The 23,277-nt window shown below is 35.9% G+C and overlaps 1 protein-coding gene across 3 annotated transcripts in view; it reads left to right on the top strand.

Annotated features, from left to right (window-relative positions):
* LOC146004251 (heat shock 70 kDa protein 12A-like) overlaps window positions 1-23,277 on the top strand; it is a 186,041-nt gene that overhangs the window by 148,449 nt on the left and 14,315 nt on the right. For 2 of the 3 annotated variants that reach the window (XM_083142931.1, XM_083142933.1), the window contains exons 7-13: window positions 7,146-7,199; window positions 9,083-9,208; window positions 9,840-10,051; window positions 17,331-17,453; window positions 19,711-19,851; window positions 21,583-21,715; window positions 22,237-22,412. In XM_083142931.1, the coding sequence (XP_082999057.1) occupies window positions 7,146-7,199; window positions 9,083-9,208; window positions 9,840-10,051; window positions 17,331-17,453; window positions 19,711-19,851; window positions 21,583-21,715; window positions 22,237-22,412 (965 nt within the window). The remainder of the gene's footprint in view (window positions 1-7,145; window positions 7,200-9,082; window positions 9,209-9,839; window positions 10,052-17,330; window positions 17,454-19,710; window positions 19,852-21,582; window positions 21,716-22,236; window positions 22,413-23,277) is intronic. The other variant, XM_083142932.1, reaches the window with a different exon arrangement.

Genomic DNA, 23,277 nt, shown 5'->3' with positions numbered 1-23,277 from the left:
ACAGAAATGTGGCCTGTTAGTACTTGGTAAAATACAGGATAACAACCTTACAGTATTCCCAGGTAATAATATTATGATGTTAGCATATGGTGTGAGCCAGGCTTGTGTTAAAACAACATGCATCAGATTGGTGAAATTTTTATTCTACCAATAAATCAATATTCTACCTCAATATCAGCTCATGTTGTCTCATTCTAATATAATTAATAAAACTTTTGTCATAGCATGTCAAAATTTAAAGTTGTGGTGGCATTTTATGTATTCCTCAGTTTAGTTCAAATTTTTAGGATGAAAGAAACCATAGTTATGTTAGGGTTAAAATAGACAGTAAGAGACTAGCTCTTTCATTTTTTAAGAATCTTTGGTTGATTTTTCGATGATTTTACAAACATGTTGGGTAGGCGTTTCAAAATATTTATTTTTTTGTTAACAGGGTTGACAAATTTAAATGGTTCTTCAATATGGGAAGTACCATATTTTTGTTATTCAATGGCTGTTCAAAAAGAAACTGAACTTTTACAAAATTGAGAAAATGTTAATGTTCACCAGCTATTTGAACCTGTCTCCTTCAAAGTACTCCCCTCCACTAAACACACATCGCTCCCAGCATTTCTTCCAATCATGGAATACCTGCTGGAACTCCAGTTTTGGAATGACCTGTAGATTCTGCAGTAAATTCTCTTTGATCTCTTCTATTGTCTGGAATCTGTGACCTTTGAGGGTTGATTTCAACTTGGGAAAGAGAAAGAAGTTTGCTAGTGCCAAATCAGGGGAGGGGCCGGTTGTGGGACAACAGATGTCTGGTACGTTGCCAAAGCTCCTGGACATTGAGTGATGAATGAGCACATGCATTATCGTGATGAACCATGCAAGACTTGTTCTGGCACATCTGTGGCCTATTGCATCACACCTTTTCTCATAATTGTTGCATGACATTAATGTAGAATGCTGCATTCACTGTGGAACCATGAGGCACAAACTCAAAATGGACAATTCCCTGCCAGTTGAAGAACACGATCAACATCACTTTAACATGGAATCTACTCATTCATTGTCACTGATGGAGGTTTGGCCAGATCTGAAATACCTGTACCATTTGTTACACTTAGTTCAAATGAAACATTCGCCATAGGCTTCATGTAACATATCATATGTCTCTTTGAAATTTTTCTTCAATATTACACAGAATTTCACACATACTTGCTTTTTGATTTGATTTTGATTTGATTTAGTTTATTTTACTTCGGATTTTGTGCCTCTTGGCTAATTTGCGAAGATGGGGATGAGTGATGAAATTATGAAAGTGATGAATGGACATTCACAAACAATCAAGCCCGAGCGGGATTCGAACCCGGGACCCTTGGCATCGCAGCATGATGTGCTAACCACTCGGCCACAGGATCTGGCATACATACTTGCTGTTCTTCCAGTTCCTTCATGGTAGGGTAACTGAAAATCGCCCGAGGCACTAAACACACTTGCGCTCAACGCAGGTTTACTGTGGTTAGCAACATCATTGAAACTGTGCTTAGTTAATTACTAAGAACATCATTTGGCACCACCACTGTCGGTTCTCTTCAATGAATTTGTACACAAACTTTATAAAAGGAGTTCGATTTCTTTTTGAACAGGCCTTATATTTCCAAAATAATTTGATGGATTGCAATGAATTCTTGTGCTATGATAGAACATTGGATAGGAATTCCTTGGATTAAGAAAAGGTTGGAACTGTGGTTGTGAAATTTCAATTGGCTCCATAGGCATTAATCAGGAAGTGACATGTTAATAGTTCATTGGTCAGTGACTCTTGAATGCACTGTCCAATCAGATTATTTAATTGCAATAAAGAAGCATTTGGTAAGTGTTTCAGTAGTGTAAATTTCATTTCTCTGAGTAAGTAATAGGTACTGAATGGTTTAATTGATGACTCAATCTTGGACAAATCCATGAGGCAGTTGACAAAGTTGCTATTTTTGTCTTTTAGTCACCCAGTTATGCAAATGTAACTCTTTTTATCCTTGAGGTATCAAGAATTAAAGGGAATTGATTAAGGCAAACTAATAGACTTGCATTGAGCTTTTATTTGATCTTTCTATCAGTCCACCAAATTTTGTATATTTGATGCAAGGACACAAAATATGAAAGAACACAACTTGTGTGTAAGGAGGACTGGTTCTTCAGCTTTGATGGTTAGTGTCCTAGAAAAGAAGAGAAAATCAATTGTTAACATAACATTTGATGAAGATTAATAATATAATTTCGAATAGGATGAAATTGCAAAAATTAATTATTTAATAGTAGTTACTGGTTATTTGACATTCCACTATTATGATTTGGGTAAATGTCTGTTATATCGGAGACACATTTCTTTATTTTTACAGAAGAAACTACTTACGGAAATGAGTTTCTGTAGCATTTTGAAAGTTCGTGGAGGTATTTTCTCACCGTAGAATGCTGCACAACAAGAAATAAGAACTTTTGATATAATGAACTTGCATTTTGTGCAAAGCGACATTATGCCGTTGTTTCCATTATGTACCTGCAGACGGTGCGAGTGTCGAAAGTCATGCGGTCTTGCCAGTGTTTCCAAACGTGCCTTTTTTTATGAGAATTTCTTTTAACTATGCTTACCTAACCTAACCCAACCTAACCTAACCTTGCCTGAAATGGTCCGTGGGGCTATCGTGAATTGTTTTTGGGGCTATCGTGAATGTTTTTGGGGCTATCCATCAATGGTTCGTGGGGCTATCGTGAATGGTTTTTGGTGCTATCCGTCAATGGTTTGTGATGACATAATGAACACGAAATTAGGTATTTTTTGGTTAAGAAGGTTGAAACACTGCATACCCACTCCAAATCGACAAAACACAAGCACGGCGTGCGATTATCCACAGCTGTGCGTGCCATATTGTATGTTCCACAAGGGAAGAAAGGACCCAAAAGAATTAATCGCAATGTGAAAAATCGAAGTTATTTTCCTGTAAAAAGCATAATGGCACCTTCAACTATGTTCCGCAATACGCAATTGGTAAGTACGAACCATTCGAAACTGAAAATATCCGATAGAAATGTGTCTCCGATATAACAGACATTTACCATGATTTGTTAGAAGTCTACAAATAACTAAGTAAACTTAAAACAACAAAACTAAAAGTAACTACCAATCAGTGCCACCACCAGAAGGGGACAGGTTAGTTGTTTTCACAGTTTGCATTGTAAAGCTTTAATTTTTTTTTACAATAAAAAGAGTGCAAATATAAGGAATTATTAAAATTAATGTTATTTCTTGATTAATAATTTTGTTAAAATGTAAAGAATCATTTTTCATAATCTTGAATAATTTGTCTTTGGTGATCAAGCTTCCAGCTTCTAAGTAAAACTTTGGCTGAAAAGTAATAACAAAAATATATTTTTTTTAAATTTAGCACATTACTTTCCTTGAAATTTACAGCAAACTATATAAGTTGCTAATAATTTGAAGTAGATTTTTAATTGAAGCTTTTTCTTTGAAATTAAATTATTTAATTTTAATTGAACATATTTTACAATATTATTTTTAATAATAATCAGTGAATAAACGTTCACAAGTAATGGTTTGATGCTTATTGGTATCAACAGTTACATTTACTTCTGAAGTTGTATTATGTGCCTTTGGCAACACAAGCATAACCATTCCTCTATCCAAAAGCTTGCTATGTATCGGAGTAAAATCATTTGGTATGTCAATGTAGAAGGGCAAATCGAAAAGTCTTTGCCCCAATTTTTTTTTAGCTGAAACAATAAACATGCAGGGAAATCAAAATATAGGAATTGTTCTATGTACCTTGCACCATTTTTCCACATAGTCACCACAGTGGCTCAGGCATTTGTCCCATCGCACCACTAGTTTGGAGATGCCGCTGTTGTAGAATTCGGCCGGTTGATCGTGGAACCACCGCCAGACAGCAGTCTTTGCTTCATCGTCGCAAATACCTCTGTCCTGCCAGGAATGTCTTCAGTGGACCGAAAACATGGAAATCACTGCAGGTGAGGTCTGGACTATACGGTGCATGATCCAGAATCTCCCATTCGAATAACTGAAGTCTGTCGATGGTCCTGTTTGGCACATGAGATCTGAAGTTATCGTGGAGGATAACCAAATTGTCCACATCAAGTATATATTGGTGCTTTTTCCTCATGGCAGCTCGCATGCATGAGAGTGTGCCACAATAGCTGTCAATGTTGATGGTGTCACCTCGTGGCATGAAATCCAGCAGGAGTGGTCCTCTGAGATTCCAGAGGACCATGAACAATGTTTTCCGTTGTGAGGAAGGAGAGAGGATGCCTTGACCACTCATTGTCATAAAGATCTTCTCAGCCATTTTTGAACTCACAGCACCACCACCGTGCACTTCTCAAAGTGAGACACTTGTCCCCATATGTCAGCTGCATTTCCCTATGGATCTCGATAGGCATTCGCCCCTTGCTCCATAGAAAACGAATAACACTTCACTGCTCATACAATGTGGATGCGTTGAGTACTACAGCCATCTTCACATACTGACAGCAGTGTCGTGCTGTGGAGCAGCCACGATTTAACGCTGGCCCGTTCCAACCTATTGCATTGAATGTATATCTTGGTTTCTCAATCACACTAATATTTCAGCTGAAAAAGAACAGGGGCATAGACTTTTTGATTTGCCCTCGTATAGTGATGACATGTTCAGTTCTTTGTATGCATACTGTACTTATACCTATCATATACTACTCACATAGAATGGGAATATTACCCTCAGGATTCTTTATATGCATGAAGATATAAAGGTTTCTATGCATCTGTATACATACACCTTCCAGGGGAGAAAACTATAACACCAAAGCATGTGAGCAATGAAAGGAATAAAACAATGTTAGACAAGACAGAAATAGAAAAATATTTGTGGGAGGAAAGGGTAACAAAAACTTGTAAATGAAGATGGGATGAAAGGTTTTCAAAATTAGTGAATTTCTGTAAATAAGTTATACATTTTTAAATAATTATGAAAAAGGAAGGAAGAGAATCAGAAGGGCAGATAACAAAAAATGGAAGGGAAAAGTACACAACCACAACAAAATTTTTTGTATTTTATGATCTTTCTACATGTTCACTGAACCATAAAGATGGTGTTGTACTTCAGTGTAGCCAAACAATGTGACAAGATACAGTGCATTTCAAAAGTAACTATACACCTGTCATGCACTAGTACAACAATACGTAACATCGACTTACCTTACAGTAGTTGTTGGAAATTGTTCCCATGAACATCCAGACATATATGCATGTGTTTCTTCTTGTTCTCAAAGACTCTCACAAGTTGTTCATTTGGAATGTTCTTGGTGAAATCATGAATAGCAGTTTGATGTTCCTTAAAGCTATGGGGGTTTCCTCGATAAACATTCCTTTTTGCATAACTCCAGAAGTAAAAATCTGGTAGGCTTAAGTCTGGAGAATGAGGGGCCACAAGCCCTTTGAAATGATTCAATTTCCGAAAACCTCTTGCAGTAACTTCATGGACTGCCTGGGTGTATGTGCATCTTGTTGAATGGAAGCATTATTATTTTCATCCTTGGTTTACTCTCCCATGAACTGGTGAATGATTTCACAATAACGAGCTGAATTTATTGTTTCTGAGAAGAATATTGGGCAGACTATATTGCAATATATATTGGCTATTGCAATCCACACCCCAATCATCTGATCATGTAGAGGAATTTTATGTATGGCATGTGGGTTGTTGGCAGACCATAAACATGAGTTCTGTGTGTGCACATACCCTGATAAATGGAACCATGCCTCATCGGTATAGAAAACATAGTCCAAAATACCATCAGAATTGTCCGCTAGAAACTGTTGAAACCATTCACAGTATTGAGTTCGCTTTCCACAATTTGTGTCCAATAACTTTTGAACCATTTTCACTTTATATGGGATGAGACTGAGCTTCTTATGAACTGCCTTGTGTGCAGTTGCAACACTTGGGACAACTTTCGCATATACTTGTTGGAACTATGTTGCATAGCAGCTGCATGTCTTGCAGCTTTTCTTCATCGAGTACTGATGGTCTACCACTTCGCTGATAGTCCTTTACTGATCCCGTCTCCCTAAATTTCTCAATTAACGCTCTTACACTATGTCGATTAGGAACCAGTCTAACGAAATCTAATGAAAAACTGATCTTTCACTGTCTGTGTGTTCTCGCCATGCTTACAGAAGATGTGTTGAATGAGAAATATTCACTGATCTAAAGTTAACACCATTCTGAGTGCACACAGAAAGACACGGTCTCAATCGTTCAAAGGTGACGAACACACAATGAACAACAAAGAGCCGACACACCTTTCTGTCTCAAAGCACCAGCCTGACTGGCTCGTGGAAGCAAACTCCACATAATGCAAGATTACCAACCTTTGCGGAAAACATTACTCGCAGCACATGGAATGCAATCCCTCAACTTATAATCGTGTTTATATAGGTGTATAGTTACTTTTTGAATGCAATGTAGTAACAGATGTCAAACAGAAAACCACATTTGCCAGTGTCTTTTTTGTTGGATGGGATAGGAAATGTCAGAAATGTGTGGCTAGGATCAGAGAGGTGGCATGGTTAATGAGTGGCTAGATAAAATCCAAGGACTAAGTGTGAATATTCCTTTTTTGTCTAAGAACTCTTATTATCTTCTATCATCTTGCTACACAGCAGCACTATGCCACCTTTTTTTTGTCCTGTGAACATGCAGTCAGTATGCAAAATACAGAAATGTTCATATTGTGTCTTACGTGTTTACCATTTTCCTTCCACTTTCATTTACATAAGTGCTATGTAACTGTGTTTACGTCAGTGTTATGTCTAATATGAAAAGTGCATACTTATTTGTACAAATAACTTTTCAAGTTAGATACCCATCACAATCCTAAAGTTGGGAACACAACCATACACTGGTGATAGAAATGAATACAACTTTATGATTTTTCTTCTTGCATGCAACTCTATACCACCTATGTTCATGTAATTACATGTATAGAACTCAAGTTAAACCTTAGTTATTTTTTCTCTTTGGTTTTGTGTCCACTGAACTAACAGCATGGCAGTGTCTTTTCTTTGATGTTTTACCTGTTGTGTGTTTCAGATCCCTCAAATAATTCCCACATCAATGATTTAGTGGATGATAACTTCTGTGAAGGTAAAATTCTGTTAACACTTAATATGGGAGTATGCAGTACTGTCTTTGGGGAAATGTGAATATTCAAATGTGAAATGCATGTTGATTGGTCTGAATGTATATTTCCTGTGTTGAAATTACTTTGCATGTACATAACCATTATAGAAATTATTTCAAATAATAAATAATTATTGTTTATAAATGGGATGTGCAAATTTCTATGTGTGAATTTGAAAAAAATATGTACATGTAGGCAAGATTACATCATTCAAAGAAGCAAACTGCTATGAACTTCTAAAATATTCTGTAAACTTCATAAAGATATTCATATTTCATTACTTTTGAGAATAATATTTTCTGAAAATATCTGTGTGCAGGGTTGGCCCTAGGTAACTGTGGCCTGGGACAAATAATGTACATGAGGCCAATAGCCACTGAAGTATTAATATGATTTACTTTTTTGAAACACTATAAAATGTCATATATAAAATACTAAGAAGTAATATATAAACAGTAATGTAGAGTAATAAGAATGAATAATATTAAGTTTTCAAACACTATGATTTTAGTTCAAGTCAAATTCACATCTAAACAGAAATGAGGAATTACGTTAAATATAATGATTAGGGTTGTTAATATTTTAAGATACGCTTCGAATGGCAGCTGTGGTTTATCCATAACTTACCATCTGAGAGGGAGGTGTAAGTTCATATTTAGGTGTGTAGGTTGTTCAAAAAACAAAACATAATTTATAAAATATTCACATGTTACTGTTTTCAACAGTTCTATTGCATGGATGAACCAATAATAGAAAAAAATGGTGACCAAGCACTTTGCAATGTTTGAAACATTATTTCACCTTCAATTACCTGCATAGATAAAAAGAAAGAGAAAAGAGAGAGAGAGAGAGAGAGAGAACAGAATAGGCTCCAGGCAGTTAAGGGGCCTTGGTTACACAAAGTCCACAGCAGACAAAATTGTTCAAATGAATTCTTGAGGCCAGGGAAATCTGAGATCAATCTGAACACTGGTGCCCTATAAACTTGTAACAAACAATTAATATATATATATGTGAGCCTGCTTCCTCTCTCCTTAGCATGCAAAATATTGGGATGAGTGGCCAAGTTGCCCCTCAGTAAGGCCAACTCTGTGTGGGTGGTTCTAAGTCAGAGAATACTTGTCAGATACATGCATTACATTTTCTCTGTACATATCCTCCTTCCTATCAAGCAAAAAAATTGAAACTGGTTTGGAAACAAATGTGTTTCCAATTCACCCTGAATAATAAACGGAAATTTTGAAAATTTTAATCTGTGCAGATATCATCACAGAACACATGGTGATTTTTTGGTGTGCATATCATGTCTACTTTCATAGAATTTTTTAACAGAATTTGGACATACAAATATGTAACATCAACACTTATAAATTATTACTTCAAACTCCAATTAATAAAAGGTATTAACAATATGCTTATGGAGAAGTCCTACACAATGTCATTTTTCATAATAAAAGTATTTCTTGAAAATAAATTTAACATTCAGGTTCAGTACTCCCCACTGGCATAGTGGCAATGCTGTTGTCTTGAAATCATAGGGTCCCAGATTCAATTCCTAGTGGAGGCACATGCACAGTTGTTAGGATCTCACATTCCGATTAACCTACATGAGCAAAAAGTGGTCCTTTAACAAAATTTTGATAAATCCAACCAGCCATGCAGAAAGAAAATGATGAAGTGAATGTTGTAGTATTCAGGATCTGTTGTGGCATGAATTTTTCTTTCTCATTTCTGATTAAAGGAAAATTTTGAACCCATTTTATGAATTAGATAGAACATTTATCTTGTATGCTTTCTTCATGGTTCAGTTCAGATGAAATACCTTAACTGATATGTTTTTCCACAGGTACAAGATATATAGTTGTAGACTGTGGAGGTGGAACTGTAGACATCACAGTCCATGAATTGAGTGATCGTAATGGATCACTGAGAGAGCTGCACAAAGCAACTGGGGGACCATATGGATCTGTGGGTAAGAAAAATATAACAGTTAACAGTGATAGTATTACACAACCCCCCGTCCCTAGGCATGCCTTCAGTGGTCGGCATTATAAGTAACCTACTTGAATATTATTTAGTTCAGTTTCACTTGTAACTTTTTATGGTATTTAAACTACACTCTGTCCTGGGAATCCCTGGAGTGAGCAAACGAAAACAAGTCCAGGGACTTGAGATGGCTTGACCAATGAATACGTGAGAGGGAATGGTTTTGCCTGGAGGGTGAAAAGCGACTGCAGCTACCAGCTGTTTGCAGCAATGTGTACTGCTTTGCTCTGCCCACATACTTTCTTCCCTCCTCTACAGTTATGCATGGCCTTGCTCACAGATTCCCTGGATAAAATATACCTTCTAAACAACAATGTTGAGATGGAATGACAGTAACATTTTAACATAAATTTAAATTCGAGTTTCCATATTTTTGCATTGAATTATGCTAGGTTTTCTTGTCTGTTGTGTGTAGGAATGATACTGTGTAGTTTTATGATTTTGTGCAAATACTTATTGTTTTGTGAAATATACAGACACATATTCAGTGTTTGCATTTATTTCATATGAAATCATAACTAAATTAGAATATCAGTGATTTTTGTTTGTACTTTCAGGTGTTGATAAAGAGTTTGAGAAGTTACTTGAAGAGATTTTTAGTACAGAGTTCCTAACTCAATTTAAATATAAGAGGCCTGCAGCTTATGTGGAACTTATGATAAGCTTCGAAGGCAGAAAAAGAAGCGCCAGCCCCTTCAAAGATAACCCTTTGAATATTTTTCCTCCATTTGCATTCATAGATTACTACAGGAAATTCAAAGGAAAAGAGGTAAGCATGCAAGCAATGGTAATATGAATTACCATTAATCTAATTCTAAATTACATGTAGATAAATTTTAAATCAATTTGTAAAATGCATCAATAATGTTGTCATTCAGGGGCTTAAACAGACATCTCCTGGGTATTTGTAAGCATTGAAATTTCCAGAAAAGAAGGATGTATATAGCTTGCTTCCTTCATTTTAAATTACATCACTGCTGCTTACATTTACCACATTATTTACAAGATACTTAAAGTGAGTTTTCATACAAATAAATTCAATAAAATGATGATTTTTGTGCATAACTTGAAGGTTAAAAAAGCAATGACACTGTCTTTTAAGTAACACTGTTGAGCCTTGTTTTCATCTTAATAAAACATTAAAATGCTGACCAAGGCAAAATTTATTGTATTATAAAAAAATATACATTAAACATGTAACGTTTCTACCCTCTAACAGGGTCTTCTTCAGACAAAGATTCAAAATAAATTTATGAAAGATCCAACCATCATCTTATTTGAAGGGTAAGGGGAAAAAACAATAAATGTCCATTTTTTCGATTTTGAGGTTTACAGCTCATTCTGTTGGTTGGAACTGGTACTAAACAGCTGTACAAAAACCACTGGAATGAAATGAGAAATGTGCGTGTAAGAGACGATCGAATATTTGGGGTACTGGGAAAGAACATGGAAAGATTAGTTTTAAAATGTCCTTTTCTCCAAAAACTGGTTTTGTGACATTCCTTGTTCTTTCCCTTTATCCTTCATACATACACTCTCAGAGCAGGGTCCATACACAAAACAACATGAACTCACCAGTCCTTATCAGAGAATATTTTCTGTCAGGAATTCCTGAGTGTGGAACCTCCTGACAGGTACCTGGTGAGAGTCTGCACCTTATCAATTCCTCAAAGTCTGGATGTGGACAGATTGCTTATTTCCTGGATTCCTTCCATCCAATTTCTTTCTTTGTTATTCCTCCTTCTTCTTTCCTCTTTCCTTTCTCTCATCCTTTCCACTCTTTCTAGCACCCCTATCCATTCTTTGTTGATTTTCAATCCCCCATTCCAGTTCATTATTTCTTTCTCTCCTTTTTTCTCTATTTGCTTGGCCTCTTTCCCCTTCCTCACTATTTCTCTCTTCTGCCTCCCTATCTTCCTAACCTATCCCATTCTATGTCGTGTCCCATTTCTTTTGTGTGCCTGAATATAGCAATTTTCTCCCTCTTTAGTCTTACATTGCTTCAACCTGTCTCTGTCTCTTTTTTGTATCCCCTATGTACACAGTATCACATTCCTTGCACTGAACCTCATAGATAATCCTTTCTGCTTCCTCTTCTCTGCTTTCTTCCTTCTTCTTGTCCGCTATCCTTAATATGCTGTGCCCTCCCTTTCTGTATGTTCTTATGCCCACTTTTCTAAGTACTTTGCTTATCATCTCTGTGGCTATAACCATACTCCTTATGCCAAACCACCTCTCTTTTTCTTTATCTTCTCCCTCTCCTGTTTCTTTAGCTTCTTTCTTCCTTCTTCTTCAGTTTACGTCAAGTCTGTCTTCCTTTCCGTGCCCTTTTTTTTCTAGCGCAAGTTTTTAAGGATAGCTGACAAGAAGAAGGAAGAAAGCAGAGAAAAGGAAGCGGAAGGGATTATCTATGAGGTTCTTCATGTTGTTTTGTGTATGGACCTTGTTCTGGGAGCAGTGGCATGGCGTGACTTTTTCAAAAGTGTTACCGGCTATCAGTACAACAATTATGCCTGCTAGACGTTATCACCCCCCTCCCCTGGTAAAGAAAACATATCTTCGAGCTAGATATTTGTTCATTTCATTCTTGTTTTGCAACCAGCACAGTGATTTAGCCACAAACACTCCTAGAAAGAACTACCACTCATGAAACATTTACTACGAAAATCCAATGAATTGTCAATTCTTCATCTGTCTCTGTTTCTTTGCAATGAGATGCGAAGAGGAAGAAAAAGAACTACACTTTTCTCGGGTCAGTTTGACGTTTGTGTGGTGAGCACTGAGCAGACGACAGAACTCTGCTCCTTTGTGGAAAGGAAGACCAGACAACGCACTACTGTTGCCAACTTAGTATTTTGGAGCAAGGTTCGTCCAAATCACGAATCACACCAAGGAACTATATTTTCGTCTATTACCTAACTGGTCTCAGTTGTAGTTCAATCCAGCCTTGGCTCTGCAGTCTACCTCTTGTTGCTTCACAGAAATGGTATTCCTATTTTAGGCGGGATTTATCTCTTTTCTGCCAACACTGGCTGCTCCGGTAGGGCTGAACGGCAACAGGGCCCCTTAACAGGCATATGAATAACCCCATAGCACACTATGCTCCAAAGTCCTTCCCCGCTCTTCCCTTGCATTGGCGCCAACTTCTACCTTGTTACCTCTTCAGGGTAGCGGAACGGCCTCCCTCTTCGCTTCTGTCGGCTGCAGAAAAAATGTCCTAGGCAATATCTACTTGATGCAACGGTGTTCATTAACGTATTTAACAATGTTGTCATTTTATTGAAATTATTGTTATTGAAACAACTTTTTAATTCTTTACATTTTGCTGTTACCTGCGGTAACACCGGCTACATGCATGCCACGCCTCTGTCTGGGAGTGTATATATAAGATGATGGTTGGATCTTTCAAATTTTTTTTTTTTTTTTAATCTTCTTCTGAAGAAGACCCTGTTAGAGAGTGGAAACGTTACGTGTTTAGTGTATATTTTTTTATATACAATATTTTTTTTTCTTTTAAGATCTGCAAAAGAGCACAAGAGTTGAATTCTACTTGTCAAACTTGAAATACTATATTTATTAATATGACACATTATGCACACATTGTGTATGTGTACTCAGGAAGCACGGGTTATATTTTCTTCCCATTTGAATGACCCATGATTCCATAGTTTATTATTTTTTATCTTCTTCAAGAGAGTTCCTATACTCTTCCATGAGCAGTGAGGTTGGTATTACTTTCTCTTAGTTTCAAAGCTTTTCAGAATGATCTAGATTGTCTAGGTGCTTTGCAGTTGTGGAAATAACACACCATGAATAGTGTGTTGTGAATTTATCAAAATGAACATGAAGAGTTTTATTTGTATGCAGAAAGTTGTAACTTATAGCAAGTACAGTGTATCAAGAACATAGAAAATTTGAGAGGAGGAAATATGACAGTTGAGGATTATCTTCATTTTAAGAAAATGTTGCTTTGTCATCTTTTGACTAATCTAACACACTTTTCTGCTTAGAAAACTGTGATAATTGGGCAGTATAATTTGTCTCTCCACATTTATGGTGATGCTAATGTACTACATGTACAGGGCCAGATTTAAGCTTAGCACTGGTAGACTCAGGCCTATTGGCTGCCAACAAATTTGAGGTAGCAAAATTATACTGTCTTATTTTTTTTCAAATTATTTTTGTGAATAGTTGTGGCAATGAGTTTCATGCTGTTTCATGTGGAAATGATATGGATAAGGACAACAATATCAGTGGAATTTGTTTTTCCTTTTTTTAAATTACATTTCACAAAACCCAGCTTCATGTTTTCTTTTGCAATATCATTTTATGATTTCAGTTTTTGTTAATAATTTTTAGCAGCCATGCATTCATTTGCTCTCCAGTTCTAAAAAATGCATTCCAGGAGGGGTTAAGTAACTCTAAATATGCTATCACTTGTTTCAAAGCATAAGGAAATTCTGGGTTCCCTAAAACTTATATCTAAAGATGAATTTCTCTTACTAATACATCAGAGTCCATCTTGGATCAAGTTTTTTGGGGGTGGGGGACTTCCTCCAGTCTCTCCAGGTAAATGGTACCATCAAACCTTTATTGAGGGCAAGACAGTTCCTCAAACTTGTTGTCCCTTTCCCCCATCATATATATCATCCTATCTCCCAGTCATCATTACCCCTATGATAAAAATAGCTATGTTAATTACTTAAACAACCAGTGAACTATATATCCTTAGGCATAACTTTGTTGGCTTGTTGCCAATAAGTCATGTAGATGCTGTTACACTCATGTCTAATGCTCTATAATTCTTCACAAATCCACATCCACACAATCCACAGAACATTCACACAAAATAGTCTGGCAAGGGCATAATTTTCACACTGGTCTAGAGACAGCAACTCTTTATATCTGGCCTTGTACATGTATCATATTAATATATCACCTACCTTATCAGTACCACCCAAGTAGCCAAAAGTGGTTGGCCTAATGTTGGGCCAACCATACTGAAAATGGTTGGCCAAACCTAAGAACATACTGTTAGGCAATGGTAATTTTGGCTGTAGTTCCAATGTTGGTCCAACGTATGGTTTTTATGTTGGGCCAACGTACGGAAAACTAAAGTATAGATAGGTTTGAGATCTGATATATATCATTTATTATGAGGCCAAATATAAACTCTAGTACAAATTATTTGTGTAAAATAAAAAAAATACACAGCACTTTCTCATTCACAAACAATAAGCCATTCCCAGCACAGAGATATCTCTTATCCATGGCAGCTGACAAAGAACTCATTGTACAAGTTCAAAATATCTTTTACTTTTTTTAACAAAATATTATATTTAACGTTTGTGCTGCGACTAAAATGTTCAAAATGAAACACTGTTACATGTCACTTATTTTACCCTCTAGAATTTACAGCATACTCTTGAAAATTGTCTTAACAGCAGAAAGTAGTTTTTAAAACTGATTTTGACTCACTTTTCCATGGTTGATCAAACATTGGCAACAACCGTTGGCCCAACGTAAAACAAACTTGAATTTGCCAACCAACATAAACCCAACGTTTCCCAGGTAAAAACTGTGGTTGGCTCAATGGTTTTGGTTACTTGGGCATTTATACTCATGACAATTACATTACAGATTGGGTTCCTCAATGAACTTAATGACTTTGAAAATATCTGCATGTTGTATTGTATGAAGGGGAACAAGTGTATATGTTTGCTAATTTGAAAAGTTTAGAAAATAATTCTATGTGTGTACTCTAATATTGTACAAATATTCAACACATTATTGTCTATTTTCATAATAATAAACTGGGTAAATATTGTCTGTTTCAAAATAGTTAGATACTTCATATAAACAAATTGAATAGTGACACTATATTGGAAAAGCAGTATTTTGTTATTTTCACATTTGTAAACGTAGACCTAATTGAAAAATAATTGTTTTCCGCCATTCCCATCAAACTCCTCCCTCTCCTCTGTTAAAAATGCTGATGCTCATGTTTTGATATTCGAAAAATCTAGCATAATTCCCTTACAGTAGTTTTCAGGGTGAAAATAAACTTTCTTTAAGTTCCCTATCAATGTCAGTTTCCATGGACAACAACAAGCACAGCAAGCTCTGAAGAATTGTTTGTAATTATAAACATTTAGTTAAAACAAGCACGATGTAGATATTTACGCATTGAGTATAACAATATATACGTAATTGTATCTGGACTAAATCTTCTTCTTATGTAGATATCACCCTCATTTGAGGCACCTTTTCAAAACCAGGAGTTTATTGATCTATGTGTGATCTGTGAGAAAAATAATGTAGCTATAGTGTAAATCACCAACCCTGAGACCTTCTGTAAACAAAACCATGTGCATGCAGAAAGCATTGCAAACTCGTAGAAGTAAAATAATCCACACGAAAATCCAGCATTGTTACAAGATTCATTACGTAAGGTAAAACAATTTGTAGTATGGGATACACTGCCGCAAATGGCACCTCACTTTAAACCCAATGCTCTTTCTTTTGTACTTATTGCTTCACCTTTATGGTTAACTCTTTGCACCAGTAATCATTTCCCATAAATTTGGCTTCTTTCTTGCATGCGAATTGAATATATTTTACTTGCATTTTTTTAGACAAAATGATATAACATGGTAATGTATATTTCTAAGGTTTGATATACGTAGATGGGAGTGTATTTGAAATTTGTTTGTAGATTTTATGTAAATTGTATCTTATGTAAATAAAATATATAATTGGCATAAACAGCCATATGCAATGCTGTAAGTCCAATAAATATATTGATGATGATGATGATCAAAACAAGACAAAGAAAGTTTGTAAATTTATTGTGGTTGGAAACTTTGACAAGCATCCTAATAACGATTTATGTTCCGCCAAATATAGTGCACTTCGTAAAATAACTTGGTGACATGGCAAGGCAAGATAAGTGTGAACATTTTGTAAGAATATGCATTGTAACTTTCAATGAGTTAAAGATTTGTGTACATAATGGTATTTTATAACATTGGTTATTTTCTAAAAGTAATCATGTGAACAGCAAGGAAGTAGTGCCACTTTCAAAGTTGCGAGTTCTATGCGTGCGGGAAGGTCTCCATGTTCAGTGATACATTGAATTGGTGAGACGGTTTGTTTACAGAAGGTCTCAGGGTTGGTGATTTACACTATAGACAATTAAGAATTGAAGGTAACAATGTGTGCTGCAAAAAAAAAAGCCCGTGGAAACGGTTGCTAAGGATGTGAAAAAAGGGCATTTTCGCCCTTAAGAAAGGGCCAATTGAGCAATTTTTTAATTTTCTCGGTCTTTTGGGACAATTTCATGGGGGTCATAATCGGGTGTTTTTTGCCTACGGGGCTTCCTTCATGGAGAACATTTATGTCAGTGAGTGGTGGGATTGGTGCTATATATATATTGGATGGTGGGATTGGGGCTATATATATATTGGATGCTGGGATTGGGGCTATATATATATTGGAAATAAACTTTCTTTAAGTTCCCTAGCAACGTCCGTTTCCATGGACAACAACAAGTACGGCAAGCTCTAAAGAATTGTTTGTTATTCTACCCCTAAACATTTAGTTAAAACAATCACGATGTAGATATTTTCGCATTGCGTATAAAAATGTATACGTAATTTTATCTGGACTGAATCTTCTTCTTATGTAGATGTCATCCTTGTTTGAGGCACCTTTTTAAAAGCAGGAGTCCATTCATCTGTGTGTGATCTGTGAAAAATATAATGTAGCTAGACAATTAAGAATTGAAGGAAACAATGTGTGCTGCAAGAAATGCCCTTGAAAACGGTTGCTAAGGATGTAAAAAAAGGGCATTTGCACCCTTAAGAAAAGGCCAAGTAAGGGATTTTTTAATTTTCTCGGCCTTTTGGGATAATTTCATGGGGGGTCGTAATCGGGCATTTTTCGCCTCCGGGGCTTTCTTCATGGAGAACATTTATGTCAGTGAGTGAGTGAGTGGTGGGATTGGGGCTTTATAGATATTTGATAATTAAATGTGTACTTCATTACAGGTAGACTATGCTGTCAAAAAGTTGACCAGAAAAGACATCTCTTGGTCAACTCAGGGTATGTTAAGACTTCAGCCAGAGGTAATGCTGGAACTGTTTACTCCAACTATCAAGAAAATAAAGCAGGTTGGTGCCACTGATGCTTTTTAGCTTTTTACTGCATAACTCGAATAGAAGTGAGCAATAGAACATGTTTTCATCTTCGGTTATGAATGGTCTAATTGCAGACTTCTGTTGCTCCAAGAGTACTTAACAATGCATCGTATTACAAAGACAGGCCTAAGTGATTAAATATAATAACAATGGTGTAAGAGCCAATGAGGGCCAGTCTCACTGGTCTCACTCCCACCAGATGTGTGAGATCAGCCAACCAGTTACAAGGTGTCATGTGGTCAGCACAACGAACCCCCAGTTGTTGTTGTAGGTTTTCTGTGACCAGGTTACGCTACTCATTCGTAGCTCCCAAATTCTCTCACAATAATGGGTGGCCACTGGTCCCACACACAGGCCGAAATCTCAGATGAAAAGTTGTTGCGCTTTTCCCAGGAGACTTGAACCTGTGTACGTCCTGAAGCCAGAGTCCAAAGCTTGTGCCTTAGATGCATGGCCACGGTGCAGACAATCGATTAAATATACCTCTATAAAATCAAAGAATTAAATATTTTAAATGATCTAATAATAAATGGTAAACAGAATGTTCCAAACATTACTTGTATAAAATTATTTTCTTGTAGTTTACGGTTATTACAAGCATAAGAAAACAGTTTTTCTTTGTCTGATGAAAGGAGCGTGTGTTCTCCTGAAACGTCACAAAGAAAAACTGTTTTCTTATGCTTGTAATAACCGTAAACTACAAGAAAATAATTCTATAATGCAAGCAATGCGTACATACAAGAAAAACTATTACTTGTATAAGTGCATGCATGAACCAAAACATGTTTCTATTACATGAAAAAGTATGTTATTCTCATTTAACCATACTATGTTCTAGATAGTGGAATAATTACATAGAATGTATGGAAAATATGCAGAATAATTTTTGCTCTTTTACTAAAGCTTCAATGTTTTTTTCGGTGATTGTATGTTTTCAGATTTTATTACTGAATGTTAGGGATGGGCCGATATGAAATTTTGGCCAGTACCAATAAAGTAATGATATAAAATTTAACCTATATTGATAACTGATATTCTACTGATCCGATGCAAAATTCCAAATGGTCCTTGAAGAACCTGAATGGTTTTTTGACCTCCTTTATAAATGTGTTTCTTGAGGTAAGATATTTATAGATACGAGGCGTATTTTTTAAGTAAGTACCGTTTTGATATGTACAAAAAACAAGTAAACTTTTTGTAACAATTTTATTGTTACATGAAAGACCACACTTTTATGTACTTTTCCACATAATTGCCACCAATATTAAGGGACTTATCATATCGAACAACAGGCTTTTGTATTCCGTCGTCATAGAAGTTTGCCACCTGAGTTGACAGCCACTGCAACACGGCATTTTTGAGGCTATCGTCGTCATCGTGGTGCTGACCTCCGAGATGCTTCTTCAGTTGCAGAAACACGTGGTAGTCACTGGGCGCTACATCAGGGCTGTATGGAGGATGATCAAATTGTTCCCAGCCAAATGATGCGATGAGATCTTGACAAGAAATGTCAAGGTGCTACCTAAACGTTTGCTTTTGTGCACCCCAGTTAACATTTTTGGTACCCATCGTGAGCACAATTTTCGATAGTTTAAACATTCGGTAACAATTTCGTAGGTAACACTTCTTGAAACTTCAGGCAACTCCTCTGATAACGAAGAAATCGTGAAGCGTCTGTTCTCTTTCACTTTTTCGTCGACTTTCTGCACCAAATCGACAGTGATCACTGAGGGTGGCCCACTCCATTCCTCGTCATGAACATTCTTTCGACCATCTTTGAAAGCTCCTACCCATTTGCGTACCATTCCATCACTCATAATGTTTTGTCCGTACACTTCACAAATCTGACGGTGAATTTCAACTGCTTTCACGCCTTTAGCACTAAGAAAACGAATAACAGGCATATTTCTCAATCGGCGGAGGCATTTTAAATACGCAAAAGCAAATGTATACACGATCGATTGTTGCCGCAATGGCGTCTGTGGCTTGCCAACAGATGTAGGTACACAGTGCGCATGCACGGGACACTGACCGCAGCGCTGCAACGGCAGAATTTCAAAATGGTACTTACTTACCGATAAACTGATATGCCTATATTGGCCAATACCGATAGAGTACTGATTAATCTTTTCCATCTCTACTGAATATTATTTACATTGCAATACTCTCAATTTTTACTCTCAATAAAAATTAAAAAATACAGTGGTGTGGTTTTGTTTTGAATTCCCAGCATATAGCAGAAGTTCTTGACAGCCCTGCAGTGAGTGGAGTGAAGTACCTGTTCTTAGTAGGAGGGTTTGCTGAATCTCAGATTCTTCAATATGAAATCAGAAAGGAGTTTAGTAACAAAGTTAAAGTTATTATTCCACAGGTAAGTGCAAATATTTATGTACTTTTCAAATACTTCATACTGGAGAGCTTAGTATAATGTTCTATGAAATCAGGTATACTAGGTTTTAACCCTGAGTAAGGAATTGATGTGCAATTGTGATTGCCTTATTAGGGTGACCATACATCCCGTTTTGACCGAGTCAGTCCTGTTTCAGAGGTCTGTCTCAATCAATCAACCCGTCAATAATATTAAGACACTATTTGTCCCGTTTTATAAAAGTTTAGCAGTTATAGCTTGAAAACCAAATCTAAATTTGAGAGAAATTTCATGCTAAAAAAAAAGTTAATGGAATTTTTAAACTAGCATCATGGCAACACCATGGCAAAAGCTGGACTGCATTTCAAGCACTTTATAACAATCAAAACGTTCCATTGTCGTCGAAAATGGTCGAGCAGATAGCAGTTTACTGTTTAAGTTAGCTTCCGTCGTGAGTTGTATTGCTTGTGGATGTTCCGTTATTTGTAGAGAAATGAATAATTATAATTCCTGCATCTTGATGCAAACTCAAAAGACAAATTCTAACGTTGTCTGTTAGATATGCGATTGGTTGGTGAAAAATAAAGTTGTTCTCATAAGATTGGTTGTTCTGATAAATACTTCAACTTCAGCGTAACATCAAAGGTTGTCAAAAGGGACCAGAAAGACTACTTAAATTTATTATAATTTGACCTAACCGACTTTTCAGGAAAAGAGGGAAGGGAGTAAATTGACTTCCTTGGGCCCAAAATATTATGGTCACCCTACTTATTATCTATGTCATTGTTTATATTTAACCTGGAAAGATAGAAAAGCAACTTACAATACAAGAAATAGAAACAGAAAATAGAATAATCTTATTAAGGAAATATGCAAAAGCATAATTTTCTTGTTTGTAATATTCAATATTAACTAAATATCAATGGAAGAATCCTCCAAGCACACACAAAGAAAAGAGAACAGGAGAAAATAACAATAAAAGTTAATAAAAACAGCGTGAAAGTCTTATTTGAAAATAAATTAGTTAAGAATAAAAACAAGAATTAACATTTTGTTATCTCATCTTTATATTTTGTTATAAATGTTTCTCAGCGAAATGAAATATTTTTGAAACATTATTCTAGTGGGTACTTAATAAGAACTATACCTTAAGGTACTACAAAATACTGCATAATGCAGTGGAATCTTGGTTTTAGGTTTTTAGGGGAACATGGTGACAAAAACTCAGGAAAGAGTAGTTCTGAAAAATATTATAACAGTGTGCTCTATTGAACTCGTGAGGATTGAATGTTTAATGAAGGAGCAGAGTGGTTATAACAGTGTGTTGTGATGCCAGGGGTCCTGGGTCCGAATCGTGGCCTGGACATGAGTGTTCTTCACGAGTATCCCTTCATCAATTTCATCATATCATTACTCATCCTCATTCTCACAATTAGCCAAAGGTGGCAGAAAAGCGAAATGAAATAAACCAAATTGATCAAATTATCGAGCAGGAAAATGTAAAATTTGTGAACGTAAAATATGTTCTTTAACAAGTGAAGGTTGCTATCTTTACTCTTCCAGAACATTCATCAACCTCATTCTTGCTAGTGTCTAAACTTAGAATTATCAATGCTTACTTGTTTCAAATTTCACATGCATGTTTTTGTAATTTTGAAATAAAAGAAGAAAACAAGCTTGAAATATATTTCTTCCATGTATTTCTAATCTCGATAATATGTTTTACTAAAATAGGGTGTCAGCTTGACTATTCTTAGAGGAGCTGTTCTCTTCGGATTGGATCCAGGAATTATCAATGTGAGACGCACAAAATACACTTATGGTGTTGGTGTTCTCAAGCGTTTCATTAAAGGAGTCCATCCTTCAGGTAATGCCTATGATCTAGTACTGAAATATACTAAATTATACTTTTAATAGAAAATACTATTCTACCCAGAAAAAAATGTTTGCTCTGCTTTGAGTCTTAAAGGCTACTGTGGTTCAGTTTTTCTTTATACAACAATTTGTTTAGAAATGAGAGATTTACTTACCATTTGTAGGATAGATAAATAAAATATTCTAATGTTCATTACAGAATTTTAAATCTTGCTATTTACAGAACAAGTTTAGTAGGCAATTTGTATAATATTTCTTGTGTATTAGATCTTCAATTTGTATCATTTTCTTAATTTGATCATGAACTGCTTAGTGCCAAAAATTCACTATTTATCATATTTTGCAAGTTATGTTCATAAATCTTTATCATGCTACATTTTATATGTACATCATTGCACAAATAATAAACATTAAGTCTCGCAGTCATCGTATCATAGTAAATGTATTAGAAACTAGATGCAATTAGATTGCCTTAGTATTGTAACTAAGACAATTGTGTTTTGCTTTCATCAGATAAGAGAATTGAGAAGGATGGGACAGAGTGGTGTGCTGATGTATTTGACAAATTCGTAATGGCTGATCAATCAGTAGGCTTGGGGGAAGTGGTTGTTCGAAGTTACACACCAACTCATTCATCCCAGACATCCATTGTCATCAACATTTACAGCTGTGATAATGAAGAGGCGAAGGTAAATTTATGTATTTTTTTTGGAGGTATTAATCTTATTGTTGTAATGGTTAGTGATCTTGTCTTGGGAACTGAATCTGCGACCACTTGTATCAGACTGTAACCAGATTTCTAGTGTTTACGTGTCATCCTGTGTCCTTGGTCTACTTTAATAACTAGCACACACTAGCCTAGGTTTCGGGTTGGGGAGCAATGGTTTTTGATCCTAAGGTTGAGGGCTGTGCATGTTTCCCCAGGTAAAGCTACCACAGATATTGCAGGTAAGGATATAGATGAGGTTTAAACTGAAGATGCAGCAGTGAAGATTAAAACTTTTTCATGGTCTGGTTAGTGTCCTATTTTTTTCCTATTTTCTCATTATATATAAGCATTCTGTGTGAAAGTGCCCCTGAACCTCAAGTTTTAAAATTAAATGCAATGCTGTAACTTTATCCTATCTTGTGAGTGAAAAATCTAAATTTGTTCTTTTGGATAATTTTTTTTTAGTATTACACATAATTAAGTTTGAAAGTAGAAGGTATTTTACATATTACTCGTTTATTTTAACTTTTTGACTTACTTGTGTTTCCCATTGTGTCCCACCCGTGACACCGAAAAAACAATTAATTTCTCTTTATCTGTTACATTTCCCCCTCAACTCCACTAGAATTATTTTAAGGGTAGTTATGTTTAATTAGTAGTGTTAAGTTTCATATTTAATTGCACAAAAACTGCAAGAAAAATGTAGTCCGCTGTCCCACCTGTGATAATGAAATGCCCCATATGTAGATACATATATTGACGTAGCAACATATCACAGGGTTCTGGGCGAGATTAGAATGACAGGCCCCAATCTGTTCTTTATATTTGAAATTTCAATGTAAGTC

This window comes from Lepisma saccharinum, chromosome 21 (genome assembly GCF_977018435.1).
Source record: "Lepisma saccharinum chromosome 21, izLepSacc3.1, whole genome shotgun sequence".
Taxonomy (NCBI): domain Eukaryota; kingdom Metazoa; phylum Arthropoda; class Insecta; order Zygentoma; family Lepismatidae; genus Lepisma; species Lepisma saccharinum.
This window is presented reverse-complemented; position numbering and strand designations above follow the sequence as displayed.